Source organism: Trichosurus vulpecula, chromosome 8 (genome assembly GCF_011100635.1).
Source record: "Trichosurus vulpecula isolate mTriVul1 chromosome 8, mTriVul1.pri, whole genome shotgun sequence".
NCBI lineage: Eukaryota > Metazoa > Chordata > Mammalia > Diprotodontia > Phalangeridae > Trichosurus > Trichosurus vulpecula.
Genome location: NC_050580.1, coordinates 186,754,921 through 186,775,834, shown reverse-complemented (window position 1 = coordinate 186,775,834; position 20,914 = coordinate 186,754,921). Strand labels below are relative to the sequence as shown.

Here is a 20,914-nt window from a genome sequence, read left to right as displayed (position 1 = left end):
CTTAAGACTTCATATCAAGTAAAGGAAGCTATTGGTAATTTAGGGGAAAAAAGGTTTTTTAAAGGCAAGCTTTTTACTTGTCCAGTTATAATTAAATTATCAGATAGCTTCTACTAATCACATGTGAAGACTAGCTTCTTTCTTTTATGATTATTTTATTAGTAATAACTAGTGTTTATATAATACTTCATGTTTTGCAAAGCACTGTACATAAGTTATCACATATTATTAAACTCATTCTACTGATGAAAGCACCGAGGCTGGAAGAAAGTAAGTGATTTGTTTTGGGTCACACAGAGAGTGTCTGAGGTAGGATTTGAATTCACTTCTTTCTGACTCTGTCCACCACTCTATCCACTATGCCATCTAGCAATGTCTTTTATGTTTACAGAATGTCTGTGTGTTAGTCTCATTGTTTAGATTTCAGGATGGTAAACTGGTGGGGTTATTTGCAGAATGTTAGAGTAAAGCTTTAACTTGTGCAGTGACTACTCTTATAACTCCTTAATATGAGGGGGCACAAGAGCTATGTTTCCCCCTCAGAAGAGACAGCCAGAATCCAGCTTCTCTGACTCACGCAGGAAATTCTGCCAACTTCCAGTGACTGTTGGCCATGATTTATGGATTCACCCTGATGAGCAGTCTTCTGTTTATGGTGTGGTATCATGTTGGCTGATTCAAAATCAGCAATGGTATGTTGATGGCTCACCAAAGGTTCATACACTCATTTCCTTTGGCTTTCTAGCAAAGATAAATGCAAGCAGATTTTTTTCTTTTTCTCTTACTTATCTTTCTCTAAATTTTGAAAAAAACAGATTAAGAAATAACCCAGAAAGCAAGAAATGCTACCTTCATGTCTTAAAAGGCACTGGCAGACTGGTGACAGTGAATGATATTCTCTTCCTCTGTCAGTTCTATGAATAATGTAGGTGCCCAAGTGATATTTCTAAATAGGATACTATGTCTTGTACGCCTCGCTTTTATTCACTTTTTTAATGAAAGATGAATCTGTAATTGAACTAAAGTCTCTTGCCTTTCCTCACACACAAGCAATCACGGAATCCTCACAGTCATGGAATCATAGATTTGGGAAGGACCTCATCATCCTTCTAAGAGTAACTGACCATTTATCTCCTATGCAGTAAAAAGTGAGGATTCCTTTCATAGATGGCTAGTCTTTGCTTGAGGACTTCCAAGGAGAGGGAAGTCATCAGCTCTCAAGGACACCTATTTCTTGGCATTTTTCCTAGCTATCTCCTATTTCAGGAGTGTCCTCCTTCACCTCTCCGTCTTAGAATCTCTGGCTTTGTTTTGGGATCTAGCCCAAGTGCCACCTTCTACAGGAAGCTGTTTCTGATTCTTTTCCCTTTTGCTTGTGTTCCCTCTCCCAACACTACCTTGCTTCATTTTATGTACATTTATACATACTTAGTTATATATGTACATGTTCCCCATCAGAATATAAGGCCCCTGTAAGGGACTGTTTCATTTTTGTCTTTGTATCTTTAATACTTAACATGGTGCCTGGCACATAGTAGTTGCTTCATAAATATCTGTTGATTAATTGACTCCCTTTATGATATCACCTGGTTTATTTTGCTTTTCTGAGTACAGTTTGACAAACAGTAAAAAAAAAATAATAAAAAAATTCATAGTCCTCAAATTGATGAAATTCAGAGAAATCAGAAAGGGAATACTCAATTAAGCCATTCTGACCATGTAAATGATGTGTACGATTGCTTGGAAGAGCTTTATATAACTTCCACTGGTGAATCAATTTGTCAGGTAAAAATGAGCACCCACAGCATAAAGTACAATGTAACAAATCACTTAATAAATCACTTAACCTTACCCTATATTTGCTAAATAGGGCCATGATTAGACTAGATGTCCCCTATGGTCCCTTTCAGCTCTAAATCTATGCTCCCAGTAAAGAGCAGACATGGGCCCTCCTTTAAACAGTTTATCAAAGAATGAGAGTAATAGGGTAGGTACAGATGCATAGAACTAAAATGATCTAAACAGGATTTTTTAACTAAGACCTGTGAACTTGTTTCCTCTTTAAAAAAGATTTTAATAACTATATTTCAATATAATTCACTGTTTTCATAATCTTAAATATTTTGTATTATGCACTTAAAGACATTTTTCTGAGAAGGGGTCCACAAACTATACCAGATTGTCAAAGGGATCTATGACACAAAGGATAAGGACCTCTGATCTAAGAACACTGAAAAAGGTGATATAAATCAAGTACAGATTAATTTCATATTAACTATGTACACAGGTGTTCAGGAAAGCTGTAGGAAGATGTAGAAATAGAGTAGTTGGAGCTGGGTATAATTATCCAGTGATAGAAGTGGAGGTTGGACCATACTAACTGGTCTGGGAGGATATACAATATGTTTCTGAGCAACATACTGCCTACCTTTCTGGAAGAACACCTCTAGCTTGTCCTTAAAAGGCTGGAGATGCTCCTTTGGGGACTCCTTGCACACAACCACCATCTGCTTCTCACTCGCTGTGAAAAGAATCCCAGAATTAGAATGTTAATTAATTGCTTGGCTGGATTATTAGTTGATGTTTAGCCAAATTCCAGTGGTTTCCATCATGTCACAATAACAAAGAGGCCTTCACAATAACAAGGGTCATTTAGGAAAAAGGAAATGTTATACCTCCAATGTGTTCCTTAGGCAGAAAAGTCAGCAAAGTGGGAAAAGGATAAGGTGGTTTGTTGTTGTTGTCGTTTTCTGACTCACCAGAGTAGACAAAAATTTTGAAGGTCTAGACTGAGAAAGTTAAAGGTTCTGTTCTTCATATTCACAAATTACAGCCTATGTCTTTGTTTTCCAAAAAAAAGAGACCTAGAAAGCAGTTGCTGCAGATGCCCCTACCTCTAAGTAGGGCAACCAGGAATAAGATGTCATAATTATGCTTTCTTCATCAAGAACATGGCATAGGGCCTGCCAGTTAGGTCATGAATGAACAGGAAGATAAAAGTTACCATCACCCTTACTAATAAGCCCCCTGAAACAATAAATACAAAGCCCCCATAAAATTACTATATTTTAGGCTCTAAGAAAATTATTTTGGAAATTTGCAGCAAAATGAACCATCAGGCCACCTCTGAAGGGCAGGTTTGATTTGGCTACATGAGCATATATTATATACTATAATTCACCACAACAAAGCACACTCAACCTAGGCAAAGAGACATTTGCCTGAGGTCCCTGTTAGCTTGTTCCGGTATCTGAAATCCACTAGAAAAAAAAAAACAACAAAAAACAAAGGTTTAATTTTTCCAAAGCTGGAGCTAATTAAAGAATACTTTTGTCTGTTGGTCATGGCCAGATTCCTGACATGTCACTGTCTAAGAGAATATTCTGAATCTGTTGGAGCTTCACCATAAATCAGCCATGTAGCCTGATGCTCTGATTTAGCCTGAACAATCTTGCACTGTGTGAAAGACAGAAACATGTACCTTAGCTTCTGGTTGAGGGTAATCCTGTTACGGATACCACAGAACCTTGAATAAAAAAGGACTGGGGGAGGGTAAACCTTTTATTTTCTCTGAGTACTTTTTGCCCAAATAATTCTAGATTTTTAAGAACCAATTCAGAACCTTCAGTGAGCTTGGGCCTAGCAAAAATTGATTATTTTGTAACGATAGTAAGCTCTGGGGGTAGTAAGTTTTAAAAAGATCCCTCAGATATCCCCTAGTACCATTTTAAAAATATCATCTCAAACAAGATGCCTGGAATCTTGGGCAACTCTTAAGAAACTTTGGGACTGTCAGGGAAATGATAATATGATGTTGGAGGTCTCTTGTGTCATTTCTAGTCTAACCCTATGCATTTCTAAGGAATTATGAATTAACTGCCCCCATCTCCAAACTCCAGAGCACCCAGTATATCATTGTTGGAGGAGCTGAAGGAAAACAGACAATGCTAATTTATTGCTGGTGGAGCTATGAATTGGTTTAGCCCATATGAAAAATAGTTTGGAATTACTCAAGGAAAGTTACAAAGTTGCTCTTATATTTTGGCCCAGAGGTTCCACTCTCAGGGCTATATCCCAAAGAAGTTATTGATAGTATTAAAAAATGTCCATACAAACACAGCCATGGTGGCATCTGTCAAGGCACAAAGCTGGAAACGAAATATGTGCCCAATGATTGAGAAATAGCTAAGCAAACTATGTTATATGAATACAATGGAATTTTTACTAGAGATGCAATGAAAATAGTAGAGAATTTGGAGTCAAGAAGACCTGAGTTCAAACCCTACCTCAGATGATTACTAGATCTGGCATGGGTAAATCATTTACCATCTCTGGGCCTCAGTTTTCTTATGTATACAATAAGGGGGTTAATTTCTAAGGTACCTTCTATCCTTCAACCTATGATCTCATAATCTTATGAATGATGACTATGAAGAATTCAGAAAAACTTGGTAAGAGTCTCTTGAAGTCTTGAGGAAGGAAAAGAGTGGAGCCAAAAAAATTTTATATACAATGACTATAAAAATATAACGCCAACATTGAGAAGTCACAAAACTCTGGTAAAGTATAATGGTCAATGTTATTATCATACTCTCAGTCAAGGGACACATTCCTCCTTTCTGTCAGTAACTGATAACCTATATTTCAGGGAGTGTACTTAGAAGTCAGGACAGTTTGTGCATATTAAGAAGTATCTGCTGTATCAAAACAAAATACATTAATAAATTTTAAAGTAAGATAAAATATCCAGTGTTTGTTGGAACAGTCAGAGCCCTCTGGGGAGGGGGGTTACAAGTAATTCTTAGAGAACTATCCCAACACTCGTTAAGGAAATGTCTCCACGAAGAGCATAACAAAAGTTTGTTATTCCTGAGACAAATACTATTTTAATCACGCATATTTATCTTGCAGAAAACATTTTCTAAAACCTTCTTTTGCCCTTTCTTTAAGGCAAGTTTTCCTTAGTTTCTCTGAAATAATCTCCTTATTCATTTCTTATGGTAAAACATTATTCTATTATTTCACAACCATAAATTTCTCATGTGCTCTCCAATTGATGGACCCCATCCCCACTTTAGTTTCCAGTTCTTTACCACCACAAAAAGAGCTTCTGTGAATATTTTTGTACATACGGGTCTTTTTGTCTTTCTTTGATTTCCTCGGGGTACGGGTCTAGTAGTGATATTGCTGGATCAAAGAGTATGCACAGTTTCGTGTCTTTTGGGGCAGAGTTCCAAATTACTTTCCAGAAAGTGTGTACCAATCCCCAGCTTCTTTTGCTTTCATTGTGACATTAAAAAAAATCTAATAAAACTATCACTCTAAAACATTTCTTCCCCAAATCCAAAATAGGAAATAGAAAAAAAGAATCTAGAATTCCGAATGATCTTTGAGACCAAACGTCATCAATGATTTCATAAAAGTCTCAATTCAAGGAAACGCTACATATTTTAGTGGGAAAATATGAACTGCCATTTAGTGAGTGGATAGCTGGGCTGAGAGAGCTGATGTAGCAGAAAGAGCCCTGGACTTGATGTCAGAAGACGAGTTTGGATCCTGGGTCTACCATTTATTAGCTGTGTGATCTTGGTCAAGTCATTTGGCCTAAGTTTTGAATTCCTTAAATACGAAATAGGGAAAATAGCTTTTGTACTACCTAACCCACATGGTTATTGTGAATAATTAGATGAGATAAAGCATGTCAAATAGGTCTCAATGCAAATAATGAATCTCCCTACCCCTTGCTCAAGTAGTAGCATTATTTAAATTTGCCCTGCATTTTTCCACTGGTCTGAAATCAACAGCCATATTTTTCATAATTATAACTTCAAATAATGAAAATTAAAATGCATGAGACTACTTCAGGGTATTCATTATCCACACTAATCAGAACCTAGCTGTAAATCTCAAAGTGCTCTCTAAATGTCAACTATCATATAACGTTTTCCCCAAAAGAACAAGTTAATCTACCATGAGCCATCAAATCTGGAAGAAAAAAAATGTTGGGGAAGATATCAGGTTAGAGGCCAAATATGTATCTGTGCCACTTTTGTTCTCAGATGTCCCAGATACTCAGACCTTTTCAAATGAGATTATGAAAATCAAAGATTTAGAGCTCCAAGGACCATAAACGTCATCTAGTCTAATCCTCTCATTTTATAAATGATGAAACTGAGGTGCAGAGAAGTTAAATGATTTGACCCTTGTCAATCACATAAGCAGTTAAGTGACAGTGATGGAATTTGAGCATAGGTTCTCAGACTCCAAAGCTAGTGTCCTTTCCACTGGATTAGCCCTTAAAAATATGTGAAGTAATGGTAAGCCTATGGCTTGTGAAATTAGATATACAGATAAAATTTATCAATTCAGATAATACTGAAAATATAACCTCACTCATAAAATAAAGGAGTCAGATGATAAATGATAACTAAAGTCCCTTTCTGGGGCAGCGAGGTGGAGCAGTGATTGGAGTCAGGAAGAATCATCTTTCTGAGTTCAAAGCTGGCCTCAGATACTTACTGGCTGTGTGACACCAGGCAAGTCACTTAACCTTGTTTGCTTTAGCTCTTCATCTATAAAATGAGCTGGAGAAGGAAATGGCAAACCACTCCAGGATCTCTGTCAAGAAACCCCCAAAAGGGGCCACAAAGAGTCAGACACGACTGAAAACAACAACAAAGTCTCTTTTCAGCTCAAGAATTCTGTGCTTCTATGTAGAGTATGAGAAAAGACTGATCAAATAAATTAACTAGGGGTCCATTTACATATCCATTTTTATTGAGGCCAATCACCTCCTTACATGGGATGCTCTCTTGTGACCTAGTCTAAGAAGAGAGTATGGCTGAGTAGAAAGGCTCTTGATGTGGGAATCAAAAGACCTAAGTTTTCACACCAAACTCTGCCATTAACTACCTGCATGAAATAGGACAAGTTACTTCCCTTCTGTGGGCCTTTGTTTCATCATATGGTAACCCTAGTCCCAAAGCCAATTGGTATAGGATTTTCTCCTCAGTTGTGGAGAGGAATGCCTAGCCCTGCACAAGGGGTGGGGTGGAGCTGCTGAGACTCTTCTTGAGTTCTCTTCAGGTTGCTGAAAGAAAAGACTCTGGGAAAACATGAAAGTAACATGAAGTGCGATTGTCTCCTCCATCTTCTCTCTTGAAGCTGAAAGCCAGAAGCACTCAAAGTGACTGCAGAACCCAAAGCAACTCAGTGTGAAGAGAACCCAGGAAAACTGAAGAGTTCTCCTCTCTCACCAACTCCAACTATAAACAAAGCAGTGTATTCACTGCCACCATTGAAGACAGTGTCCCTTACCAATTGGCTTTGGGATGGGCAATGGGACACTTTGGTTTTCTACTTACATATATCCTAGCACTCAGCATACATAAAATGAGGATGCTAGATTTATGTTTCTATGGTGCCAATGCTGTTCATAGGAAAATAAAAATTCACTTGAATTACCACACCCATGTTTGAATTTCATTCTTGCATTTCACAGCAGAGATCCAGAACTTGAAATCAAGGTATAAGATCTTACTTAAGAGAGCCAATTCATTACTTCTTATAGCAAGCAGAAATATAAGTTAAAATATTGATGAATACATTACTATTTATTCTTTTTCTTATATCATATTAGGTGGTGTTCAGTTTTCTGTCATAACAGCCCAAACTGAAAGTGCTTTCTCCTCAAATTTTCTCCTTCTAACCAAATCTTCCTAAATTACTTTGCTTTAGTCTCTTTTTCCCTATCATACCCTAACTCATATTATTTATTTATGTTTATGTTGTATCTAGATCTTAAACTGTAAGCTTTTAAAGGGCTGGGACTGTCCTTTTTCATCTCTCGATTCCTAATGCCTAGCACAGTATTTAACATCAGTGAAATTCTTGTTGAAATGAATAGAAATGTAATTTTCTTTACATTTTTGTTACTCTTTCTAGCAATGTTGTTATTATTGGAGATTTATTTGGGATCTCTTAGGCATCTCCACCTCTGATTTTAGTCCTTATTTCACTTCAGTGTGATGTTATAACACTGACTAACTACCTCTGCCTAGCCAGTAATGTTGTAACACTAACTACTACCCCTGCCTAGCCAGTAAGCCCTAGGAATAACAACACTTAGACCACTGATCCTCCCACCAGCCCAGTCCCCAGAGCCATGGTCCAGGGTAGTAATATGGAGACGCAACTTGGCAATTGCCTCTGCTGGAGTTGCAGCCCCCCATCTCGTCAGCAATCACAACCACTGAAGACCTAGAAAACAAAGTCCACCACCAAAGTCCTTGACACTTTCAAAGGAGTCAACATCTGAAAAATGTGGTTTTATCAGTGGAAATGACATTAAAGAAGGCGCAGAGCTATCCCTTTGGTTCCTGCCCCCTAAGTGCTACTGGGATTTGGGGCTTTTCCCTCTGATTTACAGTTGAAATTTCCTGTATGCATTTTTCCTTATTAGAACCAAAACACCCTGAGAACAGAGAATGTTTTGATTTTCTATATACATATATATACCTAGCACTCAGCATAGTGTTTCACACATATTAAGGGCTTTAATAAATGCTTTGTCATTTGTTCACTCATTCTTTATTGGCAAAAGAAAAGTGAGATCAGGACAGTGAAAAGGTGCAAATATATTTCTGAGCAAGTCAGAAATAGTCATGAAGCTTAGGAAGGAAATTTAAGGAAATCATCATGTGGGACTGAGAAATCACATGGATTGTATTTATTGGTTATAAAACTTCTCCAGAAAGCCAACTGGATCTAGTCCCAAAGCCCTGAAGACAGATATAGCTATAGAGATAAAGACAGATATAGATATCTATATATATACACGTAAGTGTATCTACATATACATATGTATATGTATGCATGTTTATATATGTATATATATCGAGTAGTTTTTTAGGTGGGCATGGGGTAGAAGAACTCTAAGTAATGTTAGCAGTAACATTAACTCAGACTTTCTAACAAATTCTCCAAATTTCAGTCTGAACCACCATCCTCTACCTAAGCCCACAATCATCTCCTAAGAGATATAAGTCCAAAGAAAATTCTTACTCAGCTGGGAAAAAAAATAAAAACAACTTGTTTTGGGTGTGTAGCTATTTGTAAGACTGTTAATTAAAAGCTCAGTATACTTGAAAGACATCACACCAATCTCCACTTTAGCTTGTGAAGTACATAGACGGCAAATATGATTAACCTGACTTTATAGCAACGGAAAGTCTCAGAACATAGGAAGATACAGTATCTTCATTCCAGAACTAGATATGAGGAAGCTTTGCTGTTGTTTAATTGTTTTTCACTTGTTTCCGACTTCCTGACCCTTTGGGGGGTTTTCTTGGCAAAGATACTGGAGTGATTTGCCATTTCCTTCCCTAGCTCATTTTACAGATGAGGAAACTGAGGCAAACAGGGTTAAGTTACTTGCCCAAGGTCATACAGCTAGTAAGTGTCTGAGGTCAACTTTGAACTCATGTCTTCTTGACTCTAGGCCCATGCTCTATCCACTGCATTGTCCCATAAGAGAGCTAGAGCCATACAGTAACATGCAACTGTTAACAAAGGGTTAATAGTGCTGCATAAATTCATATAGTTACATACGCTTTTCTGCTTATATTCAAACACTTTGCTTCATGTGCTAGTGTACTTTTTTTGAAGCTAGTGTGATATATGAAAATATGGATTTATAACCAAGTTCAATAAGATAAATCAAAAATTGGGAAATGAACAAAAAAAGGATTCCTTAACTAGCTTACTAGTACTTTTAAAATACAATAGAATTGACACACATTTTTCAGGGAGCCCATGGATAATGTGGAAAAAGTGTTGCACAGTCTAGAGATAGAGTTTGTCTTTTGGGTCAGAAAAATCTGGTTTCAGTCCTGCCTCAGACATATACCAGTTATATAACTAGAGTCATTTAACCTTTCAGAGCCTAAGGCAACTTTTCAAGTTACAGACGAGATGCTGAACTTCACAGGTGGAACAAGTTGATTTCTCCACCAGGAGTTCCTTACACTGATGAAATCATAGGTCCACCCCGGGAACATTGCACCCCCCACCCCAAAACAGACTAAATAGTAAGGTATCCATCCTATAAACACAAGAGTAATGCCAAATAAGTGTGACTTATTAGTCCTCAGCTTTGGCTATTAGTTATGACAATTATCCAAGGTTCTTTCTCTATAGTCCAAGTGGGGGGCAAAAGAGATGCTTTGTGGGTTACTAGAGAAAAGCTTCCAATCAAGTATAACAAAACAGGATCCTGGTTAATGAATTTTTTTCGTTGTTTTCCTCCTGCTTTTTGAAAGTATATATGTGTGTGTATATATAGTTATATATACACATATTTATGTATGTGTATATGTATGCATATGTACACACATACATATGTACATATACATACATACATATATGTATATATATATATATACATACATATATATGTGTGGAGGGGGAGGCCCTTAGAGATCATCCAGTTCTGTCCCTTAATTTTAAAGACCAGGATATATTTTTGGTGTTATTTCATTCCTCGCATTGCCTGTGGGAGCAGTCTTTCGGCAGTTGCTTATTTAAATCCCTTGGAATTTTACAATGAGTCCCCTAGAATGTGTCCTTGCAAACATTAGAAACATGGGCCATTTTGACAGCAAAGTCAGGCAGAAGTGGGGGATGGCCTGGGCTTGCTGACCACAGACATCCTAGGTCATCTTTGTTTAGTGAAAGGGCCACCCTCTACCCACAGATTCCCTGTCTGGAGGAGGGTAATTGCACCTGTCCCTTTGCTGCAGTCACACCACCCCATCATCAGGATTAGCTGTGGCATGTCAGAAAACCCCCTGGCAAAGGGCCCCCACCCTGCAAGTGTGAAATGAGCCTCCCAGGGCTCTGAGCTTGCCCATTTGAAAATTAGGAACTGAAACAAGTACAAAGCAAACCAGGCTCCACCGCTGTGCTCTCTCTTGAACCTTAACAGGACGGAACTCCCATGTGGTCAATTAGGATTAAACTTCCCCCTACGATCAAACAAGAGGGTTGCCCTCTGACTGCCACAGCACAGCAGTACATTTCAGTGGCCAGGCAGCCTGCCTTGTGCTAATTTATTAACTCATCTTGTTCTGAGACATTTAATATCAAACAAATGGGGGACTAGGAGTCTAATTAACGATGAAACTGTCACAGTAATGGAAGCTCCATTTGAGGTTGGCAGTATGGAAAGGGGAGGCTACTGAGGAATACATGAATGCAGTTTATTGTCCAGCCAGCAGTGAGTACACAATGTTGCTGGACCACCAAGGCAGCCTCAAACAAAGAAGTCATTCCAGTGGTTTCAATGTGAAAACCAACAGCCACTGAAGGGTGAGACTGTTTTTTTCTTTTTTCTTTCTTTTTTTTAAGGCAATAGGAACAAAACACTTTTTGTTACTTTGGATTAAGCAAAATGCTTAGCTTTTGGGAAAAAAAGAAAAAAATTATCTCTTTAATAAGAGTTTTAGATGGTAAATATTAATTATGTTGTACAGGGAGATCCCACAATGAAAATAAGTACAAAGAGAATAAATACATAAAGGAGTCAGGAGAACAAACAACTGCACTGGACCCAGAATCAGGTCAAATGACCGGGTTCTAGTCCTAATGATGCCCTCAATTTCCTGTGTGACCTTAGACAAGTCATGTCTCAGCTTCTTAGTCTGTCAAATAATAGGGCTAGATAAGATGCTCACTGAGGTTGATCTTTTTTAAAATTATGACTATTTCACAATTCTAGTCTATGGAAAGAACAGAGTACATTCATCAAAGGAAAAAATATTTTGGCCAAAAGTAAGATAATGCTCTAAGAGGCCTATGAAAAACTCAGTTAAGATAACACTAAGAAGAAATTTATATACTGGCAATGAGTAGAATTATGTCAAGGGGAACACTCTTGATGAATAAAGGTGTGCTGCAGTTTAGAAGGTTCAAAGAAGCATTTAGTTAATGCAATATAATCCAAAACTATTAAAAACTGGTTAGAGTTAAATCAACTCTAGGGCAAGGAAGTGGTATTCATCAAAGTAAACTGAAGGACTTACAAACTTAGGTGTTCTAGGGTGTACTTCATTGGAAAATTGAGACATGTTTTGGTTGTTGGATTTTCCCCACTCTAGGCATGGTACTGAGTAGTCCAATAAGATGACAGTTATGCTGTGTAGGCTCTTTGTTATCTCCTTCGCCATGAATGAAGCCTTTTATGATCCTCAAAATTATAAGTAATAGGGGCAGTTAGGTGGTACAGTGGATAGAGAACTGGCTTTGGAGTTAGGAGGATGTGAGTTCAAATTTGACCTCAGACACTTACTAGCTGTGTGACCCTGGGCAAGTCACTTAACCCCAACTACCTCAAAAAATAAGCAAACAAAAAACTAGAAATAGTACCTCCTTTTCCAAATCTTTCATGCCTCTGTCTTAACTTTCCCATGTACTTAATCTCATTCTAACTTCTACTGTTTGTTTTTCTTTGTATACACATTATAGTTCTAAAAGATGACAAGCCTGAATCATATAATTTTTCATTTTTTGCATGCCTAGCACCTAGCACAATGCTTTTCTCAGAGTAGACACTTAATAGATGACAACACGAAGTAAAATATGCTGAATGCCAAGGGAGCGATATATAGAGTAAGTGCTTTGTGATTTCAGAAGGAAGGAGAGATCATTGAAGACTGATTCATAGAAGCAGATAGGACTTGAGGCTTGACCTCAAAAAAAAAATAGAAGAGTCAAAGAAAACAAAAAAAGGCATAGAAGTAGGAATGTATATGGCACATGTGGTCAGTAATAAGCCGATGAGTCACACTGAAACCAAAGCTTTCTTTGAGTAGGAAAACTATAGGACGTGATATCTGAGAAATAGGTAAGGGACAGATTTTGGAGCACTTTAATACTATTTCAAGAAGTTTGATCTTCATCCTGTAGGCAATAGGGAGCCACTGAAAGATTTTGTGCAAGGAGTTTATATGTGAAAAACTGTTTTATGATTACCCGTAGAGTCTAGAACTGCAATGATTAATGGGAAATGGGTAAATAATTTGCCCTCAGATGAAATACTTTATTTCATCTCTTTTATTTAACATTGCTCAGGAAAGCACGAATTTTCCTTCGGAGGAACAAAACAAGTTTTCAATTTTCTACCCCCAAATGGGTGTCCAACAAAAATAAATATTACAAAAATGCAGAAATAAAAAAATGCATTACAAATACAACAGGGACGTAGAAAAAGACCTGTGATGCCGTGGACCTCTCATGGTTAACAGCTTGAACTTTAAAATGAATGACTGGAGAAAGAGATTGAAGGAAAATTTATTTATACAGTAAAATGCAAATTTCACTATTCTACTTGTGGGCTAGATAGCAGCATAAGTTAGTGTATGTGGGAAAAAAATTGTAAACAAAAGTGAGTGGTAAAATGATTGAAAAAACTTTTTTTTTAATTCTCTTATTAAAGGTTGGCACAAATGAGAAACTACAATTTTGTGGCTACTCTTTGTGTATGTTAAAAAATGTCTAGACAGAAAAGGCCACATAAAGGAAGTTTTAAAGTTGATTTAAGTCAAATATAAATGACAGAAATCTGAAATGATATGTGCATATTTTACGTTCTTGAGCTCTGATGTTAAATGTTGGAAAGAATTTCAAGTCTTGGCATGGAGAGGAGTAGTAGTGTTACAGGAAATCATGTGAAGGCAAACAGGAAATCCACTCATGGTGAATTTCATATGGTTAAGGTGCCAGAGGAGACTGTTAGACCCATTACCCCCCAAATCCATCTTTTTGCACTTAAATTAGGCTGTGCGTTGATAACCCCATGGCTCTAACTTGTGTAGACATGCGCAAAACCGTTTTATATTTGTTTTTTACCATGGTTTAGGGATTCAGCTGAGATAACCTCCTGTGACCCAATTATTCCTTTAAAAATTACTTTTGGCTACTTTTCTTCCTAAAGGCAAGAGTGTCGTTTTCCACATGGGACCAGCACCTCCAGCCTATTATTCTGAGGTGATTAGCAATTTGTCTTGTCTAGGAGTAAAAAGAAGTAGGAAAGAAAAGGACGTATGAAGAAAGGTTGAAGGAACAGGGATGACTTAGCTAGAAGAGAAGAATGAGAGGCCACTTCTAAAAAGATTACCATAAAGGACAATAGCAACTTATTGTCCATCATCTCCCCTAAGGATAGGACTAAACAAAAAGGGACGTAAGAAAGTGGGCAAGAAGGAGTTAGGTGACAAAAGATGCAGAAAATAAAAACTTCCTAAGTAGGTTTCTGAAACACGCTAGTACATTTCCTTTCTGTGAGGTTGTGAGAGGGAAGACAAGGGACAACAAAAAACAGGTCAAAGACAGGCCTAAGATCTAGGCTTCTGGGGTTTGATGATATTCAGAATTCCATGTGAAAGCAAAAATGGGTTTTTTTGTGGGGGGAATGGAGCAGCAAGTTTTAAGAGGATATATGAGTGTTGTATGGACTTGAGAAAGTAGGTAGGCCATAGAGGTCAGACAAACAGACCACCTATAATGTCAATGATTTAGATCAGGCAGGAAGGTCTGGGGCCAGGGAACAGGGGTTTGAACTGAATAGGAGAGCAGAAGTAGGTTCCAAGTACACAGGTGGGGTTCAGTGTTCAAGAATTTAGAATAAGTAGGTAGATGATAGAGTTCCAATTAAGTGCTTTTCTTTGGAGTCTAGAACTGGTTCATGATACTGACAAAGTAGAACAGACAGGCAGCATGGTTATGAGGGTATACTGGCCAATGATAAAGATCAGCATGAGCATGGAAAGGCAGATGAGTAATAGAGGGGATAAGTAGATGAACTGGGTCACAATTCAGAAAGAACAAGAACCTACATTAATAGTTGGGGGGAAGCAGGAATGAGAATTGAGGTGGAATAAGAGCAGAGGGGACAAAGAGGTCAAATGTATGATGCTTGGACAATTAGAGGTCAAGTACAGAGCAAACAGTATAAGTGCTGGGGGATTAGCTGTAGAATGGATCATACTGATGCTGATTGTCTTATAGAAGCTGTGGTATCCTGGTTTCCCTATACCTTCTTCTTTCAGATTACCTTCATATACTTTGCTTAGGTCTTGCACATACCTTGTTATTTATAAGATGACTACTCTATTACGTGAGGTCCTTGGGAGCAGGGGCTAGATTTTTTTGTTTGTTTAATTTTTATTTTGATATCCGAGGGCCTGGCAAATAGTTAAGTGCTCAATAAATGTTTGTTGACATACAGACTAATTGTTAGGAGCAATATTTCCTGGAGCCTTGCTATTTAGTCTGGGCTAGTTTTTCCTAAGGCCCAATCCCATGAAGCCTAGGCTAGTTCTTTTCCATGAGGAAAGAAGGAAGCAAGCATTTATTAAGCATCTAACATGTGCTAGACACTGTGCCAAGTGTTTTACAAATCAAATTTCCTTTGATTCGCACAACCCAGGAGGTAGGTGCTGTAGCTATTAGTCCCATTTTGCAGTTGTGGAAACTGAGGCAGGCGGAGATTAAAAAATTTTCCAAGGGTCCCACAGCTCCTAAGTGTTTGAAGCAGTATTTAGACTCAAGTGTTCTTGACTTCAGGTTCAGTGCTCTATTCATTGTGCCCCACATAGCTGCTAGATACCTCCTTTTAACTATTAAATGGACTATTGTGCCCCATTTTGTTCCAGTATCAAACCTATACTACCAAGCATGCAGCCTGGGCCAGGCCCAGCTGACAACAGAGGGTCTCGTTACATAATCCCAACCTAGGTCTATGTCCTATTACAATCTAACATGTTAGGAGAACCTTACTCACAATTTGGGTGAGGTAGTTATATGAATGAATGAATGAATGAATGATTAAAGCATTTATTACGTGCTTACTGCATGCAAAGCACTGTGCTAAGCATTAGGGATGCAAATAAAAAAGTAAGTAGGCCCTGCTTTCAAGGAGCTTACATTTTAATTCATATCCGACTGGAGTGAAGGAATACAAAGTGGGGACCAAAAGACATTTCTGGAGCGTGTATATATACATACCTACATATATATATGTGTATGTATGTGTGTGTGTATATATGTGTGTGTGTGTATACATATACATATATGTGTGTGTGTGTGTATATATATATGTATGTATGTATGTATGTATCTAGACATTCTTCTCTGTCTGGAACAATTTAGACAAAAATTCTGCCTCAAGTCAAGGGAATGGACGAGATGATTATAAGATAGTTCTACCTAAGCTAAAGTTATCTGACTATGATTTATAACTTAGATAACTTAGATTTAGCCCTTAGGTTAGGGCTGTGTGACAAATGAATGAATTTGAAGGTCAGGGTAAATATTCAGAGTAAAGACTAAATACATAAAAGTTGCCATTGATATCCTTAAACCTATTTATAAAGACACTCTAGAAACAGTACCTCAATATTACTGCTTCCAAATGCCAAGAACATTTTATATTGATAACTACTTATCTATTTCCTCTAAGAAATCTCTTGGGTCATCAGTAAATCTTGTGGGAGGTCCAGACTATAGTCAATTTTTTCATTTGCCAAGAGTTCTATAGGTTACCTATATGCATACATGTGCCTTTTCAAAGTAGATGATCAGAAATTAATTTCAGAAAAAAGGAATTTATGATAAAAATGTACAGAATTCCTTCATACATTTTAAAGTTAAGCACAATGCTATATTTAAACACAACACATAAGAGAACATTATCAATAATAATTTATGTATAATGAATGAAGCATTTATTACATACTATGTATGAATCACCATGTAAGCAATGAGGATACAAATAGAAAAGGATTTTACAAGAGCTACTGAGGAATTCACACATTCACAAGGAATGCAGTAAAGGAGGAAAGTCAGTTATGTAATAAGAACCAAAGATAAGAGATAGCCTTAGTACCTATAAAATGTTAAAAGACCTGCAACAGAGGTTCCCAAACTTATTTGACCTACTGTCCCCTTTAAAAAAAGAAATTACTCAGCATCCTGCTGAAAATCTACTTTTGTAAAATGGTTTTTCTTAAAATTTGCATCATTTCAAAAAAATATAAAATTAAAAAGTGATGTATCTTAAATTTAATAATTTATTGCAAATTTGTGGTTTTTTCCTGCATGGAAATTTTGATGATGCGATATTGCATCTTATAACTGTATAGTATCATATTATAAATAAGTCATTACATGCATATATTCTTGCTGATGCATCCTGGACTTCCCTGACACTTGCTTGTTAAGACCTCTCAGGGGAGTTGACCACTGATCAGCTATACCTAGCATTTTGTGTGTTAATTTGGAAAATAATGCAATCACTATGACTTTAACTCTGTTACACAACAGATGAAACATGTATGAACGGTTTTTCAAAATTCTCCTCTTTCCTTATGCTTCCACCGCCCCCTTATTTTTATTCAACGTCCCCCACTTGCACCCAAAGCTACCATCACCCCCCTGGATGGTTCCGGCACTTCCGAGGGGATGGTATCACCCACTTTGGGAACCTCTGACCAGAGGAAGGTTTCTGCTACTCGGGTATATGTTTTACAGAAAAGTTATGTAAGGACAAGGACGAGGACTATACAAAATCGGAAGTTGTAGACATGTTTTCTTCATCAGTGAAATGAGCAGTCATCATCACTGGGATCGCAGGTCCACTGAAGCGTATACACATTGAAGTACATGTAACGGATATGCATGCACATATATAGCCTTTCTCCAACTTAGTTCATTTTGAAGTTTCAATAGCTTAAAAATTCACTATGATTTTGAGAATTCCCAGTCTATACATAATTTGCCTCCAATAAATTCCTATTGTGAAGCATTAAAGTGACTGTGAGCTCTGGAAGATCCTGCCAGAATAACATAAGCTCTATAGTTTTACCAAGATGGAAAGGCTTCAAATATGATTTAACAATAGATTGTGTAGGTGTTATCAAAGCCTAGTTAATTACAGAGTGGCTCATCAGCAGAGGTATGGTTACTGGACAATGAAAGCATGGCCACAGCAATTCATGAAAGCATGGAGATGTTTCAATCTGTATTTTTGGAAGAAAAACCCAAACTGGTGAAATCAGGGATGTTTTCAAGTCTTGAAGAAGTCTATGCTTTCTAATTACCCCAATCATTTGACCTAAAGCACAATTTGTGCATTCACTTACAAACCAGGTCAAAACATCATCATCATCATCACCACCACCACCACCACCACCACAAAACCACAAATAACACTTTAATATGTGCAAAGTGCTTTACATGTCATTTTATCATCACAACAACCCAGGAAAGTACAGAATATTATCATTCCTATTTTATAGGAGGAAACTGAGGTAAACGCAGGTTAAGTGACTTGCTCAAATAATAGACAAGATGTTTACCATCAGCTCTTGATAGTTCAGCAACTGATTGTCCCACTTGCCTCCCAGCCTTCTATTTCTATTCCTACACCCTTTATCCATTTCACAGCGATTTAGAATTTCCACCACACGTTGGACAAAGAAAAAAAGTAGTTGAACTCAAACCACTGATATTTGTTCATTAATTAATTACCTCTGGAAAAGACTAGGTGGTTGAAACTAGTGAGACTGCAGTATCATTTCTGCATATCATTTACACTCATGTTCCCTGTATCAGGGCCATGAAGTCTGTAAGCCCTAGTAGACATATTTGACATAAAAGTCCTGAAAAATCTACGGGAAATTATATCTATGCTGACCCAGGGGAGGCTCTCTTCCAGTCTAAGGATACGCAGCAGCCTCCAGAATCTAACTGGGAGAATTTCTGGAAGAAGTAAAGTGATTCCCTTAATGGGACTACGGATTGAATATAGGGAAGAAGGCCCTTCTTTTACGGTCAGGGCAAACTACTCTCACTAAAGCAGGGCCAAGAAATCTCTGAGATGCCTTTTAAAATAGGATGCTTCACAGAGAGAATTAAAGAATTTGCTAATTACTTTTTCAGGCAAGGACACTATTAATCCCCATTCACTCAACAGTTTCATATGAATATTTCATTAATGAAGAATCCATCAATAATCAATAAATTGTAAGACTGAGGTAACCTTTTCTCTTTAACCTAATGATATATTTAACAAAACCATTAGTGTCCCTTAGCTCATAAAAATAATTTATTGGGTCTGGTTAAGTGATACACTGTGTATGTTTACTATTTTGTTTCTAAAGCTTAATGAAAGTTGCGGTAGAGTGTTCCTAGCATGATTGGTGATGGAAATACTCAAATAGAGCTGTGATCTCACCAATTTGAATGTTCCCTGCAATGACAGATTGCAACTTATCTATTCTCTTTTTTTGGAGGGGGGAAGGCAAGGCAATTGGGATTAAGTGACTTGCCCAAGGTCACACAGCTAATAGGGGTGTCAAGTGTTTGAGGCTGGATTTGAACTCAGGTCCTCCTGACTCCAGGACCAGCGCTTTACTCACTGTGCCACCTAGATGCCCCACAACTTATTTATTCTTGCTTTTCCTATGTAGTTCTTGTTACAATAAATTCACTATTGGGGGGGTCAACCCAATGAGCTGGGGTTTTCCTCATTTCCTCCTGACACTATTAAGATATCAGTGGGACACTCAAGCAGTCCACCTTTTACTCCTTGCTTCTATCACATAATCAATCCATCTTCTTTTGTTCCTTGAGGACATCCTTTAATTTAGTCCCTGACCTTATTCATACACACACACAGAGACACACATCCAATCTCACCACCATGCTTCTAACTCAAGCTCTGACTAACACCACCTCTCTCAGCCTCCTCTCCCCCATCTTCCTTTACAGGGGACATAGATTAGACTTTTTGGCTCACTCCACTTTGCATCTTTTGCTCTGCCTGGTTTCAACTCCATGGAACAAGAGGCCTCTATACTGGGCACTCTCTGGCCTCTCTCCTCTCCCTTTCCTGATTCCTTTTGTGTGTTGTCTCCTCTGCCCCATTTAGTGTTTTTCTTTTTATTAATTGTATTTCTAGCACTTAGCAGAGTGCCTGACATATAGTAGGTGCTTAATAAATGTTTATTGGATTGGGGGAAATGTTTATTGAATATGTGCATATATACATGCATACATATACATGAAATTATTATTTTCATTTTACAATTGGGGAAACTGAGGCAGACAGAGGTTAAGTGATTTGCCTTGTGTTCACTTGGTCTAATCTAGTTGCTTTCCCTGTTTTCTTTTTGTCCTTCTTTAGTGCCAGTGGTAGCTCTATTGTCCTTAATGATGAAAATAGTTTGGTATAAAAATCCTCTCGTGTACTTTGCCAATATATATTTTTTTACTTTTCCCCTATTCCCCATCCATCTTTCCCCTATGTCTTCCCATAGTTCCATCCCTTATGTAACAAAGAAAAAAAATTCAACAGTGTCTGAATTCATTAATGTTTAAAGCAGTATTTCAACTCGGGTCTTTCTGACTCCAGACCCAATGCTCTATCTACTACCACTTAGTTGCTTAGCTATGGTTATGTAAATCTCTTTACGTACACACAAATACTCATACTCTTTACATACATACAAATATATATGGAATACAAATATAAAGGAATTTGCTGATAAATATTCAATAGCCAGTTCTCTGAAAAAAAGTATACATACTCTTAAGATTAATTGGCATTATTAATCTCCATCACTTTAAATCCACACAATCAACAAAACAATAAATTAAGCTCTGATTTATAGCAGTTGCCAATTTCCAAAATGTAAATGCTCACATTGAAAAATTAACAATTGGCTCTCATGAGCTGCTACAAACGGCATGTATACACACGTATATATGTGTGTATGCATGTATGCATACACACATATACATGCACATACACATGTCCACACATCCATACACACACAATCCCCCAATTGAATGTAGG

At 37.5% G+C, this 20,914-nt stretch overlaps 1 protein-coding gene across 2 annotated transcripts in view; it reads right to left on the bottom strand.

Annotated features, from left to right (window-relative positions):
- FMN1 (formin 1) overlaps positions 1 to 20,914 on the bottom strand; it is a 495,511-nt gene that overhangs the window by 85,420 nt on the left and 389,177 nt on the right. For both annotated transcript variants that reach the window (XM_036735850.1, XM_036735851.1), the window contains one exon: positions 2,429 to 2,521. In XM_036735850.1, the coding sequence (XP_036591745.1) occupies positions 2,429 to 2,521 (93 nt within the window). The remainder of the gene's footprint in view (positions 1 to 2,428; positions 2,522 to 20,914) is intronic.